The sequence below is a fragment of the Oncorhynchus nerka genome, linkage group LG9b (genome assembly GCF_034236695.1).
Source record: "Oncorhynchus nerka isolate Pitt River linkage group LG9b, Oner_Uvic_2.0, whole genome shotgun sequence".
In the NCBI taxonomy this organism is placed as follows: Eukaryota; Metazoa; Chordata; class Actinopteri; order Salmoniformes; family Salmonidae; genus Oncorhynchus; species Oncorhynchus nerka.
In genome coordinates, this window is record NC_088424.1 from 9835857 (window position 1) to 9853435 (window position 17579).

Consider the following 17579-nt stretch of genomic DNA (forward strand, 5'->3'; position numbering starts at 1 on the left):
GAGCATCTCAAATATGATCAATGGATGACATGTCTGATGAGTATGCAGGCATGGAATAACTGGGACATTTTCAGCTTCCAGGAATTGTGTACAGATCCTTGTGACATGGGGCTGTGCATTATCACATGTAGTGATGGCGGCAGAGCCGGGTACAGTTGAAATCGAAACTTTACATTTTACGTTTATAGTTTTGTTCTGTGTAGAACTGGGTCGGATCCCCATTTGGCTCTAAAACAGCCTGAATTCTTTGGGGCATGAAAACTTTGCTCAATTGGCATCAATCATCTGTGGAAATCCAGGAAAACATTCCCCACACCAACACAAAAGCTGCCAGTGGAGGACTTGTGAGGCGTCTGTTTCTCAAACTAGACACTAATGTACTTGTCCTCTTGCTCAATTGTGCCCTGGGGCCTCCCACTCCTCTTTCTATTTTGGTTAGAGCCCGTTTGCGATGTTCTGTGAAGGGAGTAGTGCACAGCGTTGTACGAGATCTTCAGTTTCTTGGCAATTTAGTCTCACCAGGGGTGATGGTCAGATTTGCGTTTATCGTCGATGGAATGAGAGTTACACCGAGGCCTGTACTCTGGAGCGGGATTGATTTGGAGGTGGAGGGTCCGTCATGGCCTGGGGCGGTGTGTCACAGCATCATTGGACTGAGCTTGTTGTCATTGCAGGCAATCTCAACGCTGTGCGTTACAGGGAAGATATCCTCCTCCCTCATGTGGTACCCTTCCTGCAGGCTCATCCTGACATGACCCTCCAGCATGACAATGCCACCAGCCATACTGCTCGTTCTGTGCGTGATTTCCTGGTAGACAGGAATGTCAGTGTTCTGCCATAGCCAGCGAAGAGCCTGGATCTCAATCCCATTGAGCACGTCTGGAACCTGTTGGATCGGAGCGTGAGGGCTAGGGCCATTCCCCCCAGAAATGTCCGGGAAATAGCAGGTGCCTTGGTGGAAGAGTGAGGTAACATCTCACAGCAAGAACGGGCAAATCTGGTGCAGTCCCTGAGGAGGAGATGCACTGCAGCACTTAATGCAGCTCGTGGCCACACCAGATACTGACTGTTACTCCCCTTTGTTCAGGGACACATTATTCCATTTCTGTTAGTCACATGTCTGTGGAACTTGTTCAGTTTATGTCTCAGTTGTTGAATCTTGTTATGTTCATACAAATATTTACACATGTTAAGTTTGCTGAAAATAAACGCAGTTGACAGTGAGGATATGTCTTTTAATTGCTGAGTTTACACACACACACACACACACACACACACATACATACATACATACATACATACATACATACATACATACATACATACATACATACATATAATAAAGCAAATATAAAGACATAAAAGTTAGTAATGGAAGAGCAAAAACGTCTGTCATATTGACACTTGACTTACCAGCTTATCAAAATCCGCAACAAATGTTGGGGCTGTTGCTTCCATCTTTAAGATAAGTTGGTGGAAAGAGAAAGAGAGGGAGAAAGTTAAAACTACACTGGCAGCAAACCAGCAGTAATAAAATATCAGAGCATATAAAATGTTAGTTTTGAAAGGTAAGTTATGATGGGATAATTTTGGGGAGAGTATTAGTGAGGGATTGACAAAGTGTTTGTAACCGGGATAGAGTGGAGGGTAAACTCATGTAAGCATAGTTTATCCACCTTTTTAAACAGTGAAGAGTTTTTGCAGCAATTACACTATATTCGCGTTGTTAGCAAATTTGCCCAACTACATTATTGTTGTTAGCAAGTTTACCCAACTTGTTTTTTTTACATACCTGGTTAGTTTACAAAACTGTAGTTTAGTTCTCGTTTATTGTAATATCCCTAAATGCTACAACCATGTAAACTTCATACTATTCTACTACTAAGACAGTCTTTAGCTTCTTTATGCACAACAGGAACTGCTTTTTATATATCTGGAAGTTCAACGTTATGGGTCAATTGCAACCAGTATTCGTGGTAATGTGTTACAAAAGTAACGCGTTACTTTTTCAAATTGGGGAATATTATTGAAGTTACTTTGTTATACAACGCGTGCGTAACTAATCCCAACAACTAGCAGCATCAGGAGATCTTCTAACGTCACTTTATACCTAATTTAAATACTTCCGTTTTTTTTAACTAATCTGCAAGTAAGTAAACTACATTACAGAAAGTATGTGAACACCTTCTCGTCAAACATCTCGCTCCAAAATCATTGGCATTAATATGGAGTTGGTCCCCCTTTGTTGCCATAACAGCCTCCACTCTTCTGGGAAGGCTTTCCACTAGATGTTAGAACATTGCTGCGGGGAGTTGCTTCCATTCAGCCACAAGAACATTAGTGACGTCGGGCACTGAAGTTGGGCGATTCGGCGTGGCTTGCAGTTGGCGTTCCACTTCATCCCAAAGGTGTTCGATGGGGTTCGATGGGGTTGTGTTAAGGGAATTTTTATCAATGATGACTAATTATGTATACATTTCAATCAGGACTGACTAATCCGAATACTATTATGTTACTGTACATGTCTGAATTTTCTCTCTTGCTCCCAGTATCGAATATAATGTAGTCAAGAGTTTAGAACAATGACGGTCTGTTCCTTGGTACAAATGAATGAACTATCTCCAGATGGCAGGGACGGACTATCTCCAGACTGTCTAGAATGCTTATCTACACTGACTGACCTTGGCTCTAGGCGAGGAGGGAAGGCTTGAGAACTATAGGGCCTTTCTACCAGTGTCAAGAAGAGACGGAACATTTAGAAAACGCTGACGTCATTATCAGTTTATAACCTGTGGTAAAATGTGTATGAACCCAGTACTCTCTTGATTAAAGGCTGTTACTTGACTTTTAAGACCGAGGCTCTGTCCATTCTTATAAAATAAGGGTCATACAAATTCTTATGAATTGACAGAGTGTTTAATTTTGATTGGGAATTAAAACAGAGGAATTAAATTCTTTCAACAGGTTGAGGTCAGGGCTCTGTGCAGGCCAGTCAAGTTCTTCCACACGGATCTCAACAAACCATTTCTGAATGGACCTCTATTTTGTGCACAGGGACATTGTCATGCTGAAACAGGAAAGGGCCTTCCTCAAACTGTTGCCACAAAGTTGGAAGCAAAGAATCGTCTAGACTGTCATTGTATGCTGTGGAGTTAAGATTTCTCTTCACAGGAAGTAAGGGGCCTAGTCCGAAGCATGAAAAACACCCCCAGACCATTATTCCTCTTCCAACAAACTTTACAGTTGGCACTATGCATTCGGGCAGGTAGAATTCTCCTGGCTTCCGCCAAACCCAGATTTGTCTGCCAGATGGTGAAGTGTGATTAATCACAAACGTGTCCAATTGCGGCAAGCTTTACACCACACCAGCCAATGCTTGGCAACACGCATGGTGAGATTAGGCTTGTGTGGGGCTGGTCGGCCATGGAAACCCATTTCATGAAGTTCCCGTCGAACAGTTCTTGTGCTGAAGTTGCTTCCAGAGGCAGTTTGGAACTCGGTAATGTGTGATGATTTTGACGCGCTACGTGAGCTTGTGTGACCTACCACTTCGCGGCTGAGCTGTTGTTGCTCCTAGACATTTCCACTTCACAATAACAGCACTTACAGTTGACCAGGGCAGCTCTAGTAAGGCAGAAGTTTGACAACTGACTTGTTGGAAAGGTGGCATGCCACGTTGAAAGTCGCTGAGCTCTTCAGTAAGGCCATTCTACTCCAAATGTTGTCTATGGAGATTGCATGGCTGTGTGCTCGATTTTATACAGCTGCCAGCAACGAGTGTGACTGAAATAGCTAAATTCACGAATTTGAAGGGGTGTCCACATACTTTTGTATATATATAGTGTATAATATTTATGGTCAGTTTTAACAAGTAATTCCATTCACAGGATGAAAAAAAAACGTGACACAAATGGAGATAATCTTAAACCAAAAAATGGTAACATCTCCTCCTAATGATCTGTTGCAACTGATCCAACTTGATCCTGTCCTCTACCATATTATATTTTAGTTTCTTAATGACAAAGCATCTGCTCTAACTAACAGTGATGAATCCTTTTCTCAATATCATCTTGTGATCACTAAAATAGAAATTTGGTCGAGACTAATTACCTGGGGAAATCCGTTAAATGCATTGTTGGTCACCTAAATCAAATCACAGACACACAATTAGTATGGGAGGCTTTTGGCATGGCTGCTTTGAAATGTCTTTTAATTATGCGGCAAGTGATGGAATGTTTTTTTATCAAATTGACAAAGTGGAACCGACAAGCAGACAAGCAAGCAGAGGAGAGAGAGGAGAAGAGGACTGGGATTCTGTGGCGCTGCAGGATCCAGGTAGGGTTGCGGGACAGCACTTTTTATTTTATTATTTGTACATCTGTGGGAGGGAAAATAAGGAAGAGGGGATTCTGTTTGCTCTAGACTACTCTACGCTATTCTCTACGTAGAGGGGGGAGGAAGTCAGGTACCTCTTCCTTCTCTGTATCTATCTCTTGGTACAACTTTCCGTATCTCCTGTTCGCGACCTCGTCTTCGGACAGGTCCGAGTTATCAGGCTCTTTGTGAGCTCGGCGGACGACTCCTTCCTTAGCTACTGCTTCGCTTCTTGGCCCGGGAAAGGAGGCGAAGAGGTCCCCTGCCTGGCTGCCGTCACCCCCTGAGGAGAAGAAGCCACTGCTGTCGCTGACTTCCTGCCAGGACCCGCTGTCGGTGGTGGCGCCCCCTGTCTCTGCGGAGGGAGCTGGGAAACCTGCCCACTGGACTGAACCATTGTTAGCGAAAGGGTCTGCCGCCCACCCTGCCCCAACTTCCCCGGTCGTCTCTGCGAATGGATCTGTCGCAAATCTAACTTCCCCACCTCCCCCTTGAGTTACAGCAAAGGGACCAGACTCAAATCCCCCTCCCACATGAGTTTCCGCAAAAGGATCAGACACAAAATCCCCTCCACCGCCTTCCCTCTGAGTCTCCGCAAAAGGATCTGAGGCAAATCCCCCAGACGTCTCTGCAAAGGGGTCAGACTCAAAACCATCTTCCCCAGGGATCTCCACAAAAGGATCGGTCCCAAAATGGATCACCTGATCACCGGTTGAGCCCTGTTCTGGGACACTGGTTGGATCCGCAAATGCTGTTCCTGTTTCGGCAGACTGCGTTGGTGCCTGTTCTATTGGTTGGGCCCAGTCAGCTGCGAACCCTGCATCGCTTGCCAGAGCCTTCTCCTCCTGTAAAGGGGTGGCCCGATCACTTGAAGCCCAGTCTGCGAAGCCTTCCTGGGCTGTGCTACGGTCTGTGAAACCCTGGTCTGCGGCGGAATCCAGTTCATCGTCAGTGCTGGCCCATCCTCCGTTCTGCCCCACTGAGTCCCCCCACTCCTCCGTTGTCTCATATTCTGAGCCGAAACCTTCTCTGCCGGCCGGCCGGACCAGGTACAGGCCAGGTTCGCTGCCTTCAGGGGTGTCCTCAATAATCTGGCCATGCTCGTTGGTGATGCGCAGGCCCGGTGTGGATTTGCGACGATCTCTCCAACCTGCCTCGTCTCCCTCTGAATCTGCCTGACCTGCTCCCCACCCTGCCTCCCATCCCTCTCCTGACCCTGCCTCCCCTTTCCCTGCCTCCCCTGCCTCTCCCCATCCCCATGATCTTGCCTCTGGTGGCCCCTTCCCCGGGTCCTGCTGGGTCTGCTGGTCGCCCCCCACTGCACAAGGATCACAGTTGGGGGTAAGTTGGGGGTTGGGATCCCAGCCGCTAACCTCGTCTCCAGCTGCGGCCGTTTCGGCCCCCTGTGGCTGCTCTGCTGCTGCTGCCTCCCCTGCCTTCCCGCCCCAGCCGTCCGCTGCAGGCCAGCCTTGGGCCTCGTCCTGCCCTGTGGTCGCTGGAACCTCGCTGGTTGCCGCCTCGGTGGCAGACGGGACAGAGTCTCCTTTTGCCGGGGCCGAGCCGAAGTCAGCAGCCCAGTCGGTGGCGAAGCTGGGGTCTCCCGCCTGCTCGGGGAATGCGGGGAACCCAGGGTTAAAGTCGGCAGTGTTCGGGGCCTCGCCACCGCCGCCCCCATCCTCCTCCACACCCACAGTACTCATAGACCCAGAATCCATCTGGAAGGACCAAGCCGGTGCGTGAAGGTAAGGTAAAGAGAGCACAGAGAGTGTTTATCACAAGAGGACAGAGAAAGAAGGTGAAGAAAGAAGACAAGGCATAGACACAAAAGAAGACAATTGTGACTGTGGATTGTGGCTAATGGATTGGTCTGTGGTGGAGTCTAGTGAACAGTTCTGGATTGTGACGAAAAGAGTGAAAAACATACAGGTATCAAACAACTGGCTTGATGACAGGTACGACCAGAGGTCACAGATATTAACATTTTGAAATCAAGGCACGTAAATATTTTCAAAAAGGGATTTTGATTGGTGATTTGGAAGTCAGGTGTGGATGTATTACGTACAGGCTGCACAGGTTCAGCATTTCCCTGGGGAAAAAAACATTTGTATTTAATGTCAGATTCATCAGTATACTACTGTAAAAGTAGTATACTACTTTTTTTTATCAATAAGAACAAAGTTAAATATAACTTTCATTCATCGTTACACATACAAATTGTAATAAAAATATAGATGGAGTAGCATAAGAATAAGACAGGGGCAAGTTAATTGCTTGGAACTTAACTTACAATCTGCTATTTGGTAGTCTTAAATACTGTTGCATGGGAGAAAAAACATTTGGCATAACAAAAGCCACAAAATGGCTACTTTGTTTTTATTTAGTCTACTGAGCATGCAGATCACCATGCCAATCAAAGCTAGTAGAGGTCAGGAGTCCTACGTGTTGAGACTGATAGCTTTTGCTCAATGTTTTTTCTTAATTTTTCACTTGATTGAAACACTTTAATAAAGATCCGTGTATTTTTCAAAACTCAGAGACTACGACCGGTCAATTCTATAAAAAGGAATGTATACTTGATTCTCTAACATATCTAGGTATAATATATATTATTATAGTGTATTGTAACTAATGACTATCTCATACATCAAGGTTATAAATCCCATCAAGCAACCAATTAACCAACGAATCAATCAAGGAGGACATTACTGTACTTACTGTCCACAAATCCCAGGGTAGTTGCTGTAGAACAAAACACGTGATTATTCACTATGAATGACGAGCACTCTATGTGCTCTATTGGTGTGCACGTATATTACTAGAGAGAACAGCGATATACACCATCTAGTGTACAGAAACATTTTAAGCTGAATATAAGATACATTTAAGACGGATAACATAGCATTGTGGTATAATAGATGAAAATGGAGATAAATTGACCTGTGTTATGGTTGGTGCAGCCTGTCCGATAGTGGTGTTGCCGTCAGGCTGGAATGGATCAAAGTCCAGATCCAGGAGAGATTCTCCGGGTCTTTCATTTGGCTGAAAATAATAGAATTCAAGTGTTGGTTGAGTTAACAGCTCTCTAACACAACCGTACTGAAAGGCTGAACATTTGAGATCAGGAGCAGTATCTGACATACATCTCAGAATAGGAGTGCTGATCTAGGATCAGGTTCATCCTCCCTGTCTTTGTAATCTTATTCATTGTGATCTCAAAGGCTAAACTGATCCTAGAACAGCACTCCTACTTTGAGACACTTCATATGGCCCCAAGTTATTTGTATCCTTTGTAGTTTATAAGGGATTTGTAATCTTGACCGCACTCTCTTAATAAACCCTTGACCTCTCCCCTCTACAACAATACATGTTTAATATATCCCACTCCCACTGGTGGAAAACCTGCAAACACTGTGACCCACCAGGACCAGGAGCAAACAGTGCTGTAATAGATGGAATAATGACGGGGCATGCTAGTGGAGACCTCTGCATCTCAGGTAGTTGTGGAGAGTAGTTTAGTGCCCAGTTTGAATACTTTGAAAAAGCCAGATAGTTGCATGCACAAAGCCAAGTATAGACACAAAAGAAGACAACTGTGACTTGTGGCTATTGAAGTGGTCTGTTGTGGAGTCTACTGAACAGTTCAGGGCCCGTTTCCCCAAAACATCTTAAGGCTAAGTCCATCAGTAGAACATTCGTAGGAGCATCGTTAAATCTATGAGCTGTTTCCCCAAAACCATAGTTACTAAAGTTGCACTTGAAAATGTTAGTTATTTACCAACTGCCTCAGAACATTCTTAGAATAGCTAAGCATGTCCTTAGATGCGTTTTTAGCACCGCTAAACATACCACACATGACTAAAATGATGTGGACACGTGCTGTTCGAACATCTAATTCCAAAATCATGGCCATTAATATGGAGTTGGTCCCCCCTTTGCTGCCATAACGGCCTTCACTCTTCTGGGAAGGCTTTCTACTAGATGTTGGAACATTGCTGCGGGGACTTGCTTCCATTCAGCCACAAGAGCATTAGTGAGGTTGGGCACTCATGTTGGGCGATTAGGCTTGAATTGCAGTCGGTGTTCAAATTAGGGCTGTGGCGGTCACGAAATTTCATCAGCCGGTGACTGTCAAGCAAATAACTGTCAGTCTCTTAACTAACATAAACACATTTAGCATTTGCTGGCATCCACACACAGCCTACAAGGCACTGATGCAGACCAATTCCGAGGTGCATAATGAAGATATTGGAAGAACTGTCCACATTTACTTTTCGTCAGCCAACAAGATGAGTAGGCTTAACGAACAGCAAAACCACTAGCCTATGTCAATCTACAATCCCCCATAGTACAAAAGTCGACCCATTCTATTCTGTGCGAGAAATAAATATTCCAAACATAGTCCGGGACAGTTGTGGGATAAGATAGATCCCAAATGAATACAACCACTAGCATCAAAGAAACGTTTTTAAGCAATGTGGCTGATGCAACACATCAGAACGTTTATCTTAAAATGTTGATAAACTATTAGGTTATTTCTTCACATTATAAGTGCTTTTATTATAAAGGTGCATTTTTATGGTGAAATTATTTTCCCCAAGCTTGACTCTCACGCACTGCTTATGTATCCCAGTTAGGCTTTACACCCCAAGCGGATTAATGTGCTTAATTTTAAGAAGTTATTTGGCCACTTTAGTTGTGATACAAACCTTATTAAAACATATAGGCCTATGGGCTAGGCTAAATGACTATGATTCATGTCATCTATCCATTTAAATAGCGAATGGAGGACATTTTTCCCGTGGTTATTTTTCATGCCATCCAGGTAGGCTATACTCATGTTGTATAGATAAGCAATGTGTTTAATGTAAGAAAAGTTGAGAAATAAATATAGTAGGCCTAGCCTATAGAAAGCTGATGGGATCCAGCCATCACTGTTTTCTCGCTCAATTGCATAGCCTATAGAAATGTTGCACAACATGACCTCATGGATTCTCGTTAAGTGTTTGATTCGATTTTTGAAAACATTTACATTGATGTCAGTGATTAGAGGGACATTAGAGTGCTGAGTACCAGGTAGTTGTGAAGTTTGGTAGGCTACTAATGACCATCAGCAGCATCAGAGCTTGGAGAAGCCTAATTACCGTGACTAAATGGTCACATTGAATTTGACTGCCTTCATGACTCGTGACCGCAGGTGTGGCCGTAATACAGTCACCGCAACAGCCCTAGTAATAACATCCATTTGACTCTAGTGGGAATTTACCGCTCTCCCTCTGCCTCCTTATGTGCTCTTAACAAATTGTCATTCCTGCTGTCTAACTATGTTAAATTCAAATGATTAATAGTGGGTTGTCTTAATCTGTATTGGTTGATGCCAAGTCTGATGGGCTGAAAGATATTTGTACTGCGCTAAGTCTAACTCAGCTGATAACTAAACAACTCGCCCCAATTTTAATGAGCAACATTTTTTGTCTGAGCTGCGACTGAGTGACTGGTGGGTTGTTTTAACTATCATTGACATGGATCATGCCCTCTAATTGTTGGAGTTCCCTGTTTAACACTAGAACCGCTAGAGTCAGGCATCCCCTTCAGCGTACGCATCAGATGCATGTCAACCTGCAAGATGTGCAAACATGCTTGATAAATAAATGCTTGCTAAATAGAGAATCAACTATTGTAAATGATTAATTGCATGAAGAAATATTCGTGAAAATATATTAATGACAACATTTGTTGATTGTATCAGATACTGTATTGTTCCTTTATCGCCGTTTCTTTACACATTAATCAATCTCGTCTTCTCTTTTTGCTTCGGGTCCACAGTCAGCGTATAGCTTTGGGGCTGTGTGTGAACAAGCCCCACAAACAAAACGGTTTCACTGCACACAGATTTCATGGACCTTGTTTTGTGTGTACCTGCCGACTTGACATTGTGACTTATTATTTCCCCGAGTGGGAACTGTGGTGCTTGGAGAAGAGGGAGAGCAGGACCTGCTGCCTTTGCAGCCTGTTTAGCGGCTGTAGCTTCTTTCATGTGGTTCTCATGTAGCTCACGTGCCAGATCCAGTGGGATGCATGGTGCTGAGGATGCAAACACGTCTTTATTTTCAATCTGTACACCGTGAGTGCTGCTTTACCACTCTCCAGCACTGATGTGGAGTACAGATCCACTGGTATGTTTTGCACAGGGGGGCAGCTCCCGCCTTTGTTTGTTTACTGTTCCGAGCAGGCTAGTCTTCTTTGCAATCAATTCTGTGCAACTTCCAGCGCTTTAAGTTACAGTTTTAACAGTAAGTAGGCTACTGTGGCTCTTTGATCATAACGTAGACCTACCAGAGTGGACTACCATCAAAAGCAATGGAGAAAATGCACCGCGGAACATTTTAACATGGAAATAGCTGCTCTATAATTCAGCCTACAGTAGCAGTCAATGTATGGAGCTCAATGCAAATCAAATCAAACTGTATTGGTCACATACCAGATGTTAATGTGAGTGTAGTGAAATGCTTGTGCTTCTAGTTCCGACAGAATACTTGTTAGATATTACTCCACTTACAAATTCACAACGACTATCTTATACACACAAATGTAAAGGCGTGACTAAGAATGTGTAAATATACATATATGAATGAGTGATGGCCATGCGGCATAGGCAAGATGCAGTACACGGTATAGAATACAGTATAAACTTTTGAGATCAGTAATGTAGGATATGTAGACATTATTAAAGTTGCGTTATTTAAAGTGACTAGAGATACCTTTATTAAATGCATTTATTAAATGTATTCAAGTGGCCAGAGATTTGACTCTGCAGCAGCCACTCTATTTTTAATTTGACCTTTATTTAACTAGGCAAGTCAGTTAAAAACAAATTCTTATTTTCAATGACTGCCTAGGAACAGTGGGTTAACTGCCTTGTTCAGGGGCAGAACGACAGATTTGTGCCTTGTCAGTTCGGGTTACTAGTCCAAAGCTCTAACCACTGGGCTACGCTGCCGCCCCTATGTTAGTGATGGCTGTTTAACAGTCTGATGGCCTTGAGATAGAAGCTATTTTTCAGCCTCTCTGTCCCAGCTTTGATGCACCTGTACTGACCTCACCTTCTGGATGATAGCGGGGTGAACAGGCAGTGGCTCAGGTGGTTGTTGTCCTTAATGATCTTTTTGGTCTTCCTGTGACATTGGCTGCTGTAGGTGTCCTGGAGGGCAGGTAGTTTGCCCCCGGTGATGCACTGTGCAGACCGCACTAACCTCTGGAGAGCCTTGCGGTTGTGGGCGGAGCAGTTGCCATGCCAGGCGGTGATACAGCCCGACAGGATGCTCTCGCTTGTGCATCTGTAAAAGTTTATGAGCGTTTTAGGTGACAAGCCAAATTTCTTCAGCCTCCTGAGGTTGAAGAGGCGCTGTTGCGGCTTCTTCACCACGCTGTCTGTGTGGGTGGACCATTTCAGTTTGTCAGTGATGTGTACGCCAAAGAATTAAAAACTTTACACCTTCTCTACTGTCCCGTCGATGTGAATTGGGGGGTGCTACTTCTGCTGTTACCTGAATTCCACAATCATCTCATTTGTTTTGTTGATGTTGAGAGAGAGGTTATTTTCCTAATACCACATTCCGAGGGCCCTCACCTCCTCCCTGTAGGCTGTCTCGTCGTTGTTGGTAATCAAACCTACCACTGTGGCGTTGTCTGCAAACTTGATGACTGAGTTGGATGCGTGCATGGCCACGCAGTTATGGGTGAACCGGGAGTACAGCAGAGGGCTGAGAACGCACCCTTGTGGGGCTCCAGTGTTGAGGATCAGCGGGTAGAGATGTTGTTTCCTACCTTCACCACCTGGGGGCGGCCCGTCAGAAAGTCTAGGACCCAGTTGCACAGGGCGTGGTCGAGACCCAGGGTCTCGTGCTAAATGACGAGTTGAGTGTACTAGGGTGTTAAATGTTGAGCTGTAGTCAATGAACAGATTTCTTACATAGGTATTCCTCTTGTCCAGATGGGATCGGCAGTGTGATGGCGATTGTGTCATCTGTGGACCTATTGGTGCGGTAAGCAAATTGAAGTGGGTCTAGGGTATCAGGTAGGATGGAGGTGATATGATCCTTGACTAGTCTCTTGAAGCACTTCATGATGACAGAAGTGAGTGCTACGCTTGTCGATAGTCATTTAGTTCAGTTACCTTAGTTTTCTTAGGGACAGGAACAATGGTGGCCATCTTGAAGCATGTGGGTACAGCAGACTGGGATAGGGATTGATTGAATATGTCCGTAAACACACCATCCAGCTGGTCTGCGCATGCTCTGAGGACACAGCTAGGGATGCCGTCTGGGCCGGCTGCCTTGCGAGGGTTAACACATTTGAATGTTTTACTCACGTTGGCCACGGAGAAAAAGAGCCCACAGGCTTTGGTAGTGGGTGACCAAATACTTTGTAGGTGACCAAATACTTATTTTCCACCATAATTTGCAAATAGATTCATAAAAAATCCTACGATTTTTTTCTCTCATTTTGTCTGTCATAGTTGAAGTGTACCTATGATGAAAATTACAGGCCTCTCATATTTTTAAGTGGGAGAACTTGCACAATTGGTGGCTGACTAAATACTTTTTTGCCCCACTGTATACCTAATTGTGTCCTAAAATGTAAATTCCTATAGCAAAATGATCCATGGTATGACCATCTTTAAAAAATTCCATATGTCAGCTTAGACCCCCTCCCCCAAGATAAAAAGCAATAAAAAAAATAAATAGATATGGCCACTCCCTAAGCAGATTGTACAGTCAACTTCCTGCCAGTTCTTGACTCTGGTGACACAATTTACCAGAATGCAGCAGCCACCACTCTTAAACCTTTGGAAAGTGTCTACCATAGTGCACTTCGCTTTATCACAGGTGACAGTTTTAATACTCAGCGCTGCATCCTGTATCAAAAGGTTGGCTGGTCCTCATTAAAGTAGCCTGGGCGGGAGGGTAGCCTAGTGGTTAGAGCGTTGGACTAGTGGCCGGAAGGTTGCACGTTCAAATCCCTGAGCTGACAAGGTACAAATCTGTCGTTCTGCCCCTAAACAGGCAGTTAACCCACTGTTCCTAGGCCGTCATTGAAAATAAGAATTTGTTCTTAACTGACTTGCCTAATTAAATAAAGGTAAAATGAAAAGTTCCATAGATCACTTCATTATTCCCTTTTTGTTTACAAAGCTCCAACTTTCCTAACTTAATTGCTAACGTATAAAAGAATGAGCTACCGAACCCACTCGCAGGATTGACTAACTATTGAGGTTCCTCAGGTCTCCACTAAATTAGATAAATTCCACGTTGAGTTTTAATGCACCTCACTGCTGGAGCAATTTGCAGAACTCATTACAATTAGATGTTCTGGTGCCGCTTGGGTAGTTTAAGGTGTTAAATTGAGGACGTAGTAGCTGAGGACTAAATGTTTCCATAAATGTTGTATTGATTGCTGTTTTACATTGTATTGGTTGTGATCAGTAAACCCTTGGGAATGAGACCCTGTTCTCAATGGGTTTCCCTGAATAAATATAGAATAATAATAATACAAATGTAATAAAAAACGAGATGACTGCATTAAAAGATACATAGCCTACCTCCAGTAGAGGTTACATAGGCCTATATATGTAAATGACATTGAAATAATCAATTTAGTATTCATTCAATTGAGTTTTATTTTGCTATTTGGCTAATGTCTATAATTTTTGCCTGAATATATTTCATGTTGTGTAGCCTAACAGGTGCGCAATGATGTGCCAAATCTTGATTTAGTGCATTATTATAGGGTATGCATTAGAATAAGCCGTCTCAATATTTGCAGCCAATAGGTGACAATTCCTCTCTGAGAGCTGATCCGTAATTAGTATTAGTATTAGTACTCCAATTTGTAAGTCGCTCTGGATAAGAGCGTCTGCTAAATGACTTAAATGTAAAATGTAAAATGTAAATGTATTATGGAATAATTCAAATACTAAAGTAAGATTTGAATGGAGAAAGCTGATCCGAGAGCAGCGTTGCCTTTCTTTCGATCCTATCAGTATCGACACATACGTCAATAACGCACTTAGCGAACCTTCTCTCTGTGTGGTGTTTTGGGAAACGCATGTTACATCTTCGGCCGTTGCAGGAAAGATGCAACGTTAAAACACTCGTAAGACTAAGTTCTTTCAGGAAACCGGGCCCTGGATTGTGATGAAAATGCTCTCTCTAAGGTCATCTAGACAGATGGGAAAGTTCCACTGCATAGCTTTCACAAATACAATCATGTCAATGCATTTCCAAGGAAAGGAGAGCATAAGAATCCCTTGTTAAAATGGTGAAATTGGACCCAGGATGTGACTGACCTGCGAGGGCGTAGCCGCGGGTAAGAACTGGCCCCCAAACAGGTCGATTATCTGCTCCTGGTGCAGCTCCTTGGTCGGGGTCTTGGGTGGCGGGGGCACTGGTGGTCCCTTTTTGAACTGGGGAGGTGGAGAAGGGTGCCAGAAGCATTAGCGTTTTGGTGTTAGGTAACATAGATATCCTATGAAGTGTTCAGTTTAGTTCCGTGGTGGATACATTCTTGGGGTTGTTAATGCCACTCCATGTCAGACATACTGCAATTCACTGATTCACCTGTATCTCACATCATCATTGACTGTGCATGTATTCAACATGTGACTATACTATGGCAATCTAGACAATCATAGGAGAGTGACCAGATTTGTTTATAACCACGGAACCTTATACAACTTGCTCTTGGAAGATGTTTTACAGAAATATATGTATGACTTGCATGAGTACTTAAAGAGGTTAAGGGAGAATTTGGTTGCCAAGGCAATACAAATTAAATGGGCTCACAGAACATATCCATTTTTATCTTATGTGAATATATGAAATATAATTGACTGTAGTAAGTAAACTGTATACATTCTGGTTGGTTTTAATCATAATATGAACAATGGTTAGATAACCATGAAGTAGATACTGTAGTGTAGTAGATACTACAGTACCTCTGAATGCCTTAGGAAACACTGATAGGTGAACATGCTAATGCTAAATATGTCTACTACTCATACTAGTCAGGGATCTACAAACTGAGTGTGACATGCTAACTTACCATGGCACATCACATGCAATGTGCAGGGAAAGAGACAAAGCCAAGGACAGGTGAACATGAGGAGACAACTAAAATCGTTTCCAAAAAAACTGTGCTGTGTTCAAATTGGATATGGGAAATACAGGCAATATTTGATTGGATTGGTCCTTGTAGAGTTCAAATTAATATTCAAAAGTAGTCAGGTGTGGAAAACAGAAACTATACATCAAAAGCACAAAAAATTGTTGGTACAACTGTACAAAATAAATGTTAGTCTGGTGGTGGTGGTGTATGTATCATAGAACCGTCGATGCACAGAGAGTTCTGCAGTCTATACAGTGCCTTCGGAAAGTGTTCAGACCCCTCAACTTTTTCCACATTTTGTTACGTTACAACCTTATTCTAAAACTGATTTAAAAAATATCCTCATCAATCTACACACAATACCCCATAATGACAAAGCGAAAACAGGTTTTTAGAAATGTGAGCTAATTTATAAAATAAAAAATCCTGGAAATATCACATTTACATAACTATTCAGACCCTTTACTCAGTACTTTCTTGAAGGACCTTTGGCAGCGATTTGTGACAGAAAAGTTATGTATTTACCTGGTTTGTTTGATATTAATAGTTAGCAATTAATACTTAACAAATAGGAAGACATTTTTGTTCTGATAATGCTGTGTTTTTATGGTCTCCTTTTTTAAAATGTTTATTTATTTATTTATTTGACCTTTATTTAACTAGGCAAGTCAGTTAAGAACAAATTCTTATTTTCAATGACGGCCTAGGAACAGTGGGTTAACTGCCTACTCCTAAGCTATCTCCAGTAAAACACATTATTGTCTATGTAATGCAGTCTTTAACTCATTTGTCAGCTCAAGCCGTCTCTAGTGACCATACGCCCAGATTAGCTGCAGGGAACTAGAGTGAACTATCCATCATTGTCTCAAAATCATCCTTGCATCTGAGAAACTAAGCCAGGGTGAGGATAAGACAACACCGCCTGGTGCAGATAAAGACAGGATAAACCCAGAGTGACTAATGATGCCCCAATCTGCATGGGAGGTGTGGGACCAGCCATGACTAAGCATTGTTAGTGTCAGATATCTAAAGAACTCTGCATGTCTGTAAAGGTTAAGCTCTTGGCAACACACACTTCAAAGTGTGTGGTCGATAGTTTCATTATTGCAATATTTAATCCATGTTAAATAAAGATTGATTGCTTGAATAATTGTCCAAGTCTCTCTCAGTATACATGAATTTCCACAACAGATTACAGCATCGCTCCTTCATGGGTATGACGCCACAAGCTTGGCACATCTGTATTTGGGGAGTTCTTCTCATTCTTCACTGCAGAGCCTCTCATGCTCTGTCAGGTTGGATGGGGTGAATTACTGCACAGCTACTTTCAGGTCTCTCCAGAGATGTTCGATCGGGTTCAAGTCTGGGCTCTGGCTGGGCCACTCAAGAACATTCAGAGACTTGTCCCGAAGCCACTTCTGTGTTGTCTTGGTTGTGTGCTTAAGGTCGGTGTCCTGTTGGAAGGTGAACGTCCTGAGCGCTCTGGAGCAGATTTTCATCAAGGATCTCTCTGTACTTTGCTCCGCTCATCTTTGCCTCGATCCTGACTAGTCTCCCAATCCCTGCCGCTGAAAAACATCTGGATGGTGCCAGGTTTCCCCCAGACGTGATTATTGGCATTCAGGCCAAAGAGTTCAATATCGGTTTCATCCGACCAGAGAATCTTGTTTCTCATGGTCTAAAAGTCTTTAGGTACCTTTTGGCAAACTCCAAGCGGGTGGTCATGTGCCTTTTACTGAGGAGTGGCTTCCGTCTGGCCACTCTACCATTAATGCCTGATTGGTGGAGGGCTGCAGAGATGGTTGTCCTTCCTGAAGATTCTCTCATCTCCACAGAAGAATTCTGGAGCTCTGACAGAGTGACTATCGGGTTCTTGGCCACCTCCTTGACCAAGGCCCTTCTCCCCCGATTGCTCAGTTTGGCAGGGCGGCCAGCTCTAGGAAAGGTCTTGGTGGTTCCAAACTTCTTCCATTTAAGAATGGAGGTGACTGTGTTCTTGGGAATTTTCAATGTTGCAGATATTTTTTGGTATCCTTCCCCAG

General features: G+C 43.4%; 1 protein-coding gene across 14 annotated transcripts in view; it reads right to left on the reverse strand.

Moving 5' to 3' along the window:
* The window catches only part of amph (amphiphysin), a 139090-nt gene that overhangs the window by 24240 nt on the left and 97271 nt on the right, over window positions 1-17579 (reverse strand). For 7 of the 14 annotated variants that reach the window (XM_029642004.2, XM_029642002.2, XM_029642000.2 and 4 more), the window contains exons 11-17: window positions 14720-14836; window positions 7312-7413; window positions 7090-7113; window positions 6437-6460; window positions 5748-6089; window positions 4111-4143; window positions 1414-1458 (exon numbers count right to left, since the gene is read on the reverse strand). In XM_029642004.2, the coding sequence (XP_029497864.1) occupies window positions 1414-1458; window positions 4111-4143; window positions 5748-6089; window positions 6437-6460; window positions 7090-7113; window positions 7312-7413; window positions 14720-14836 (687 nt within the window). The remainder of the gene's footprint in view (window positions 1-1413; window positions 1459-4110; window positions 4144-5747; window positions 6090-6436; window positions 6461-7089; window positions 7114-7311; window positions 7414-14719; window positions 14837-17579) is intronic. The other 7 variants (XM_029642005.2, XM_029641999.2, XM_029641994.2 and 4 more) reach the window with 4 other exon arrangements.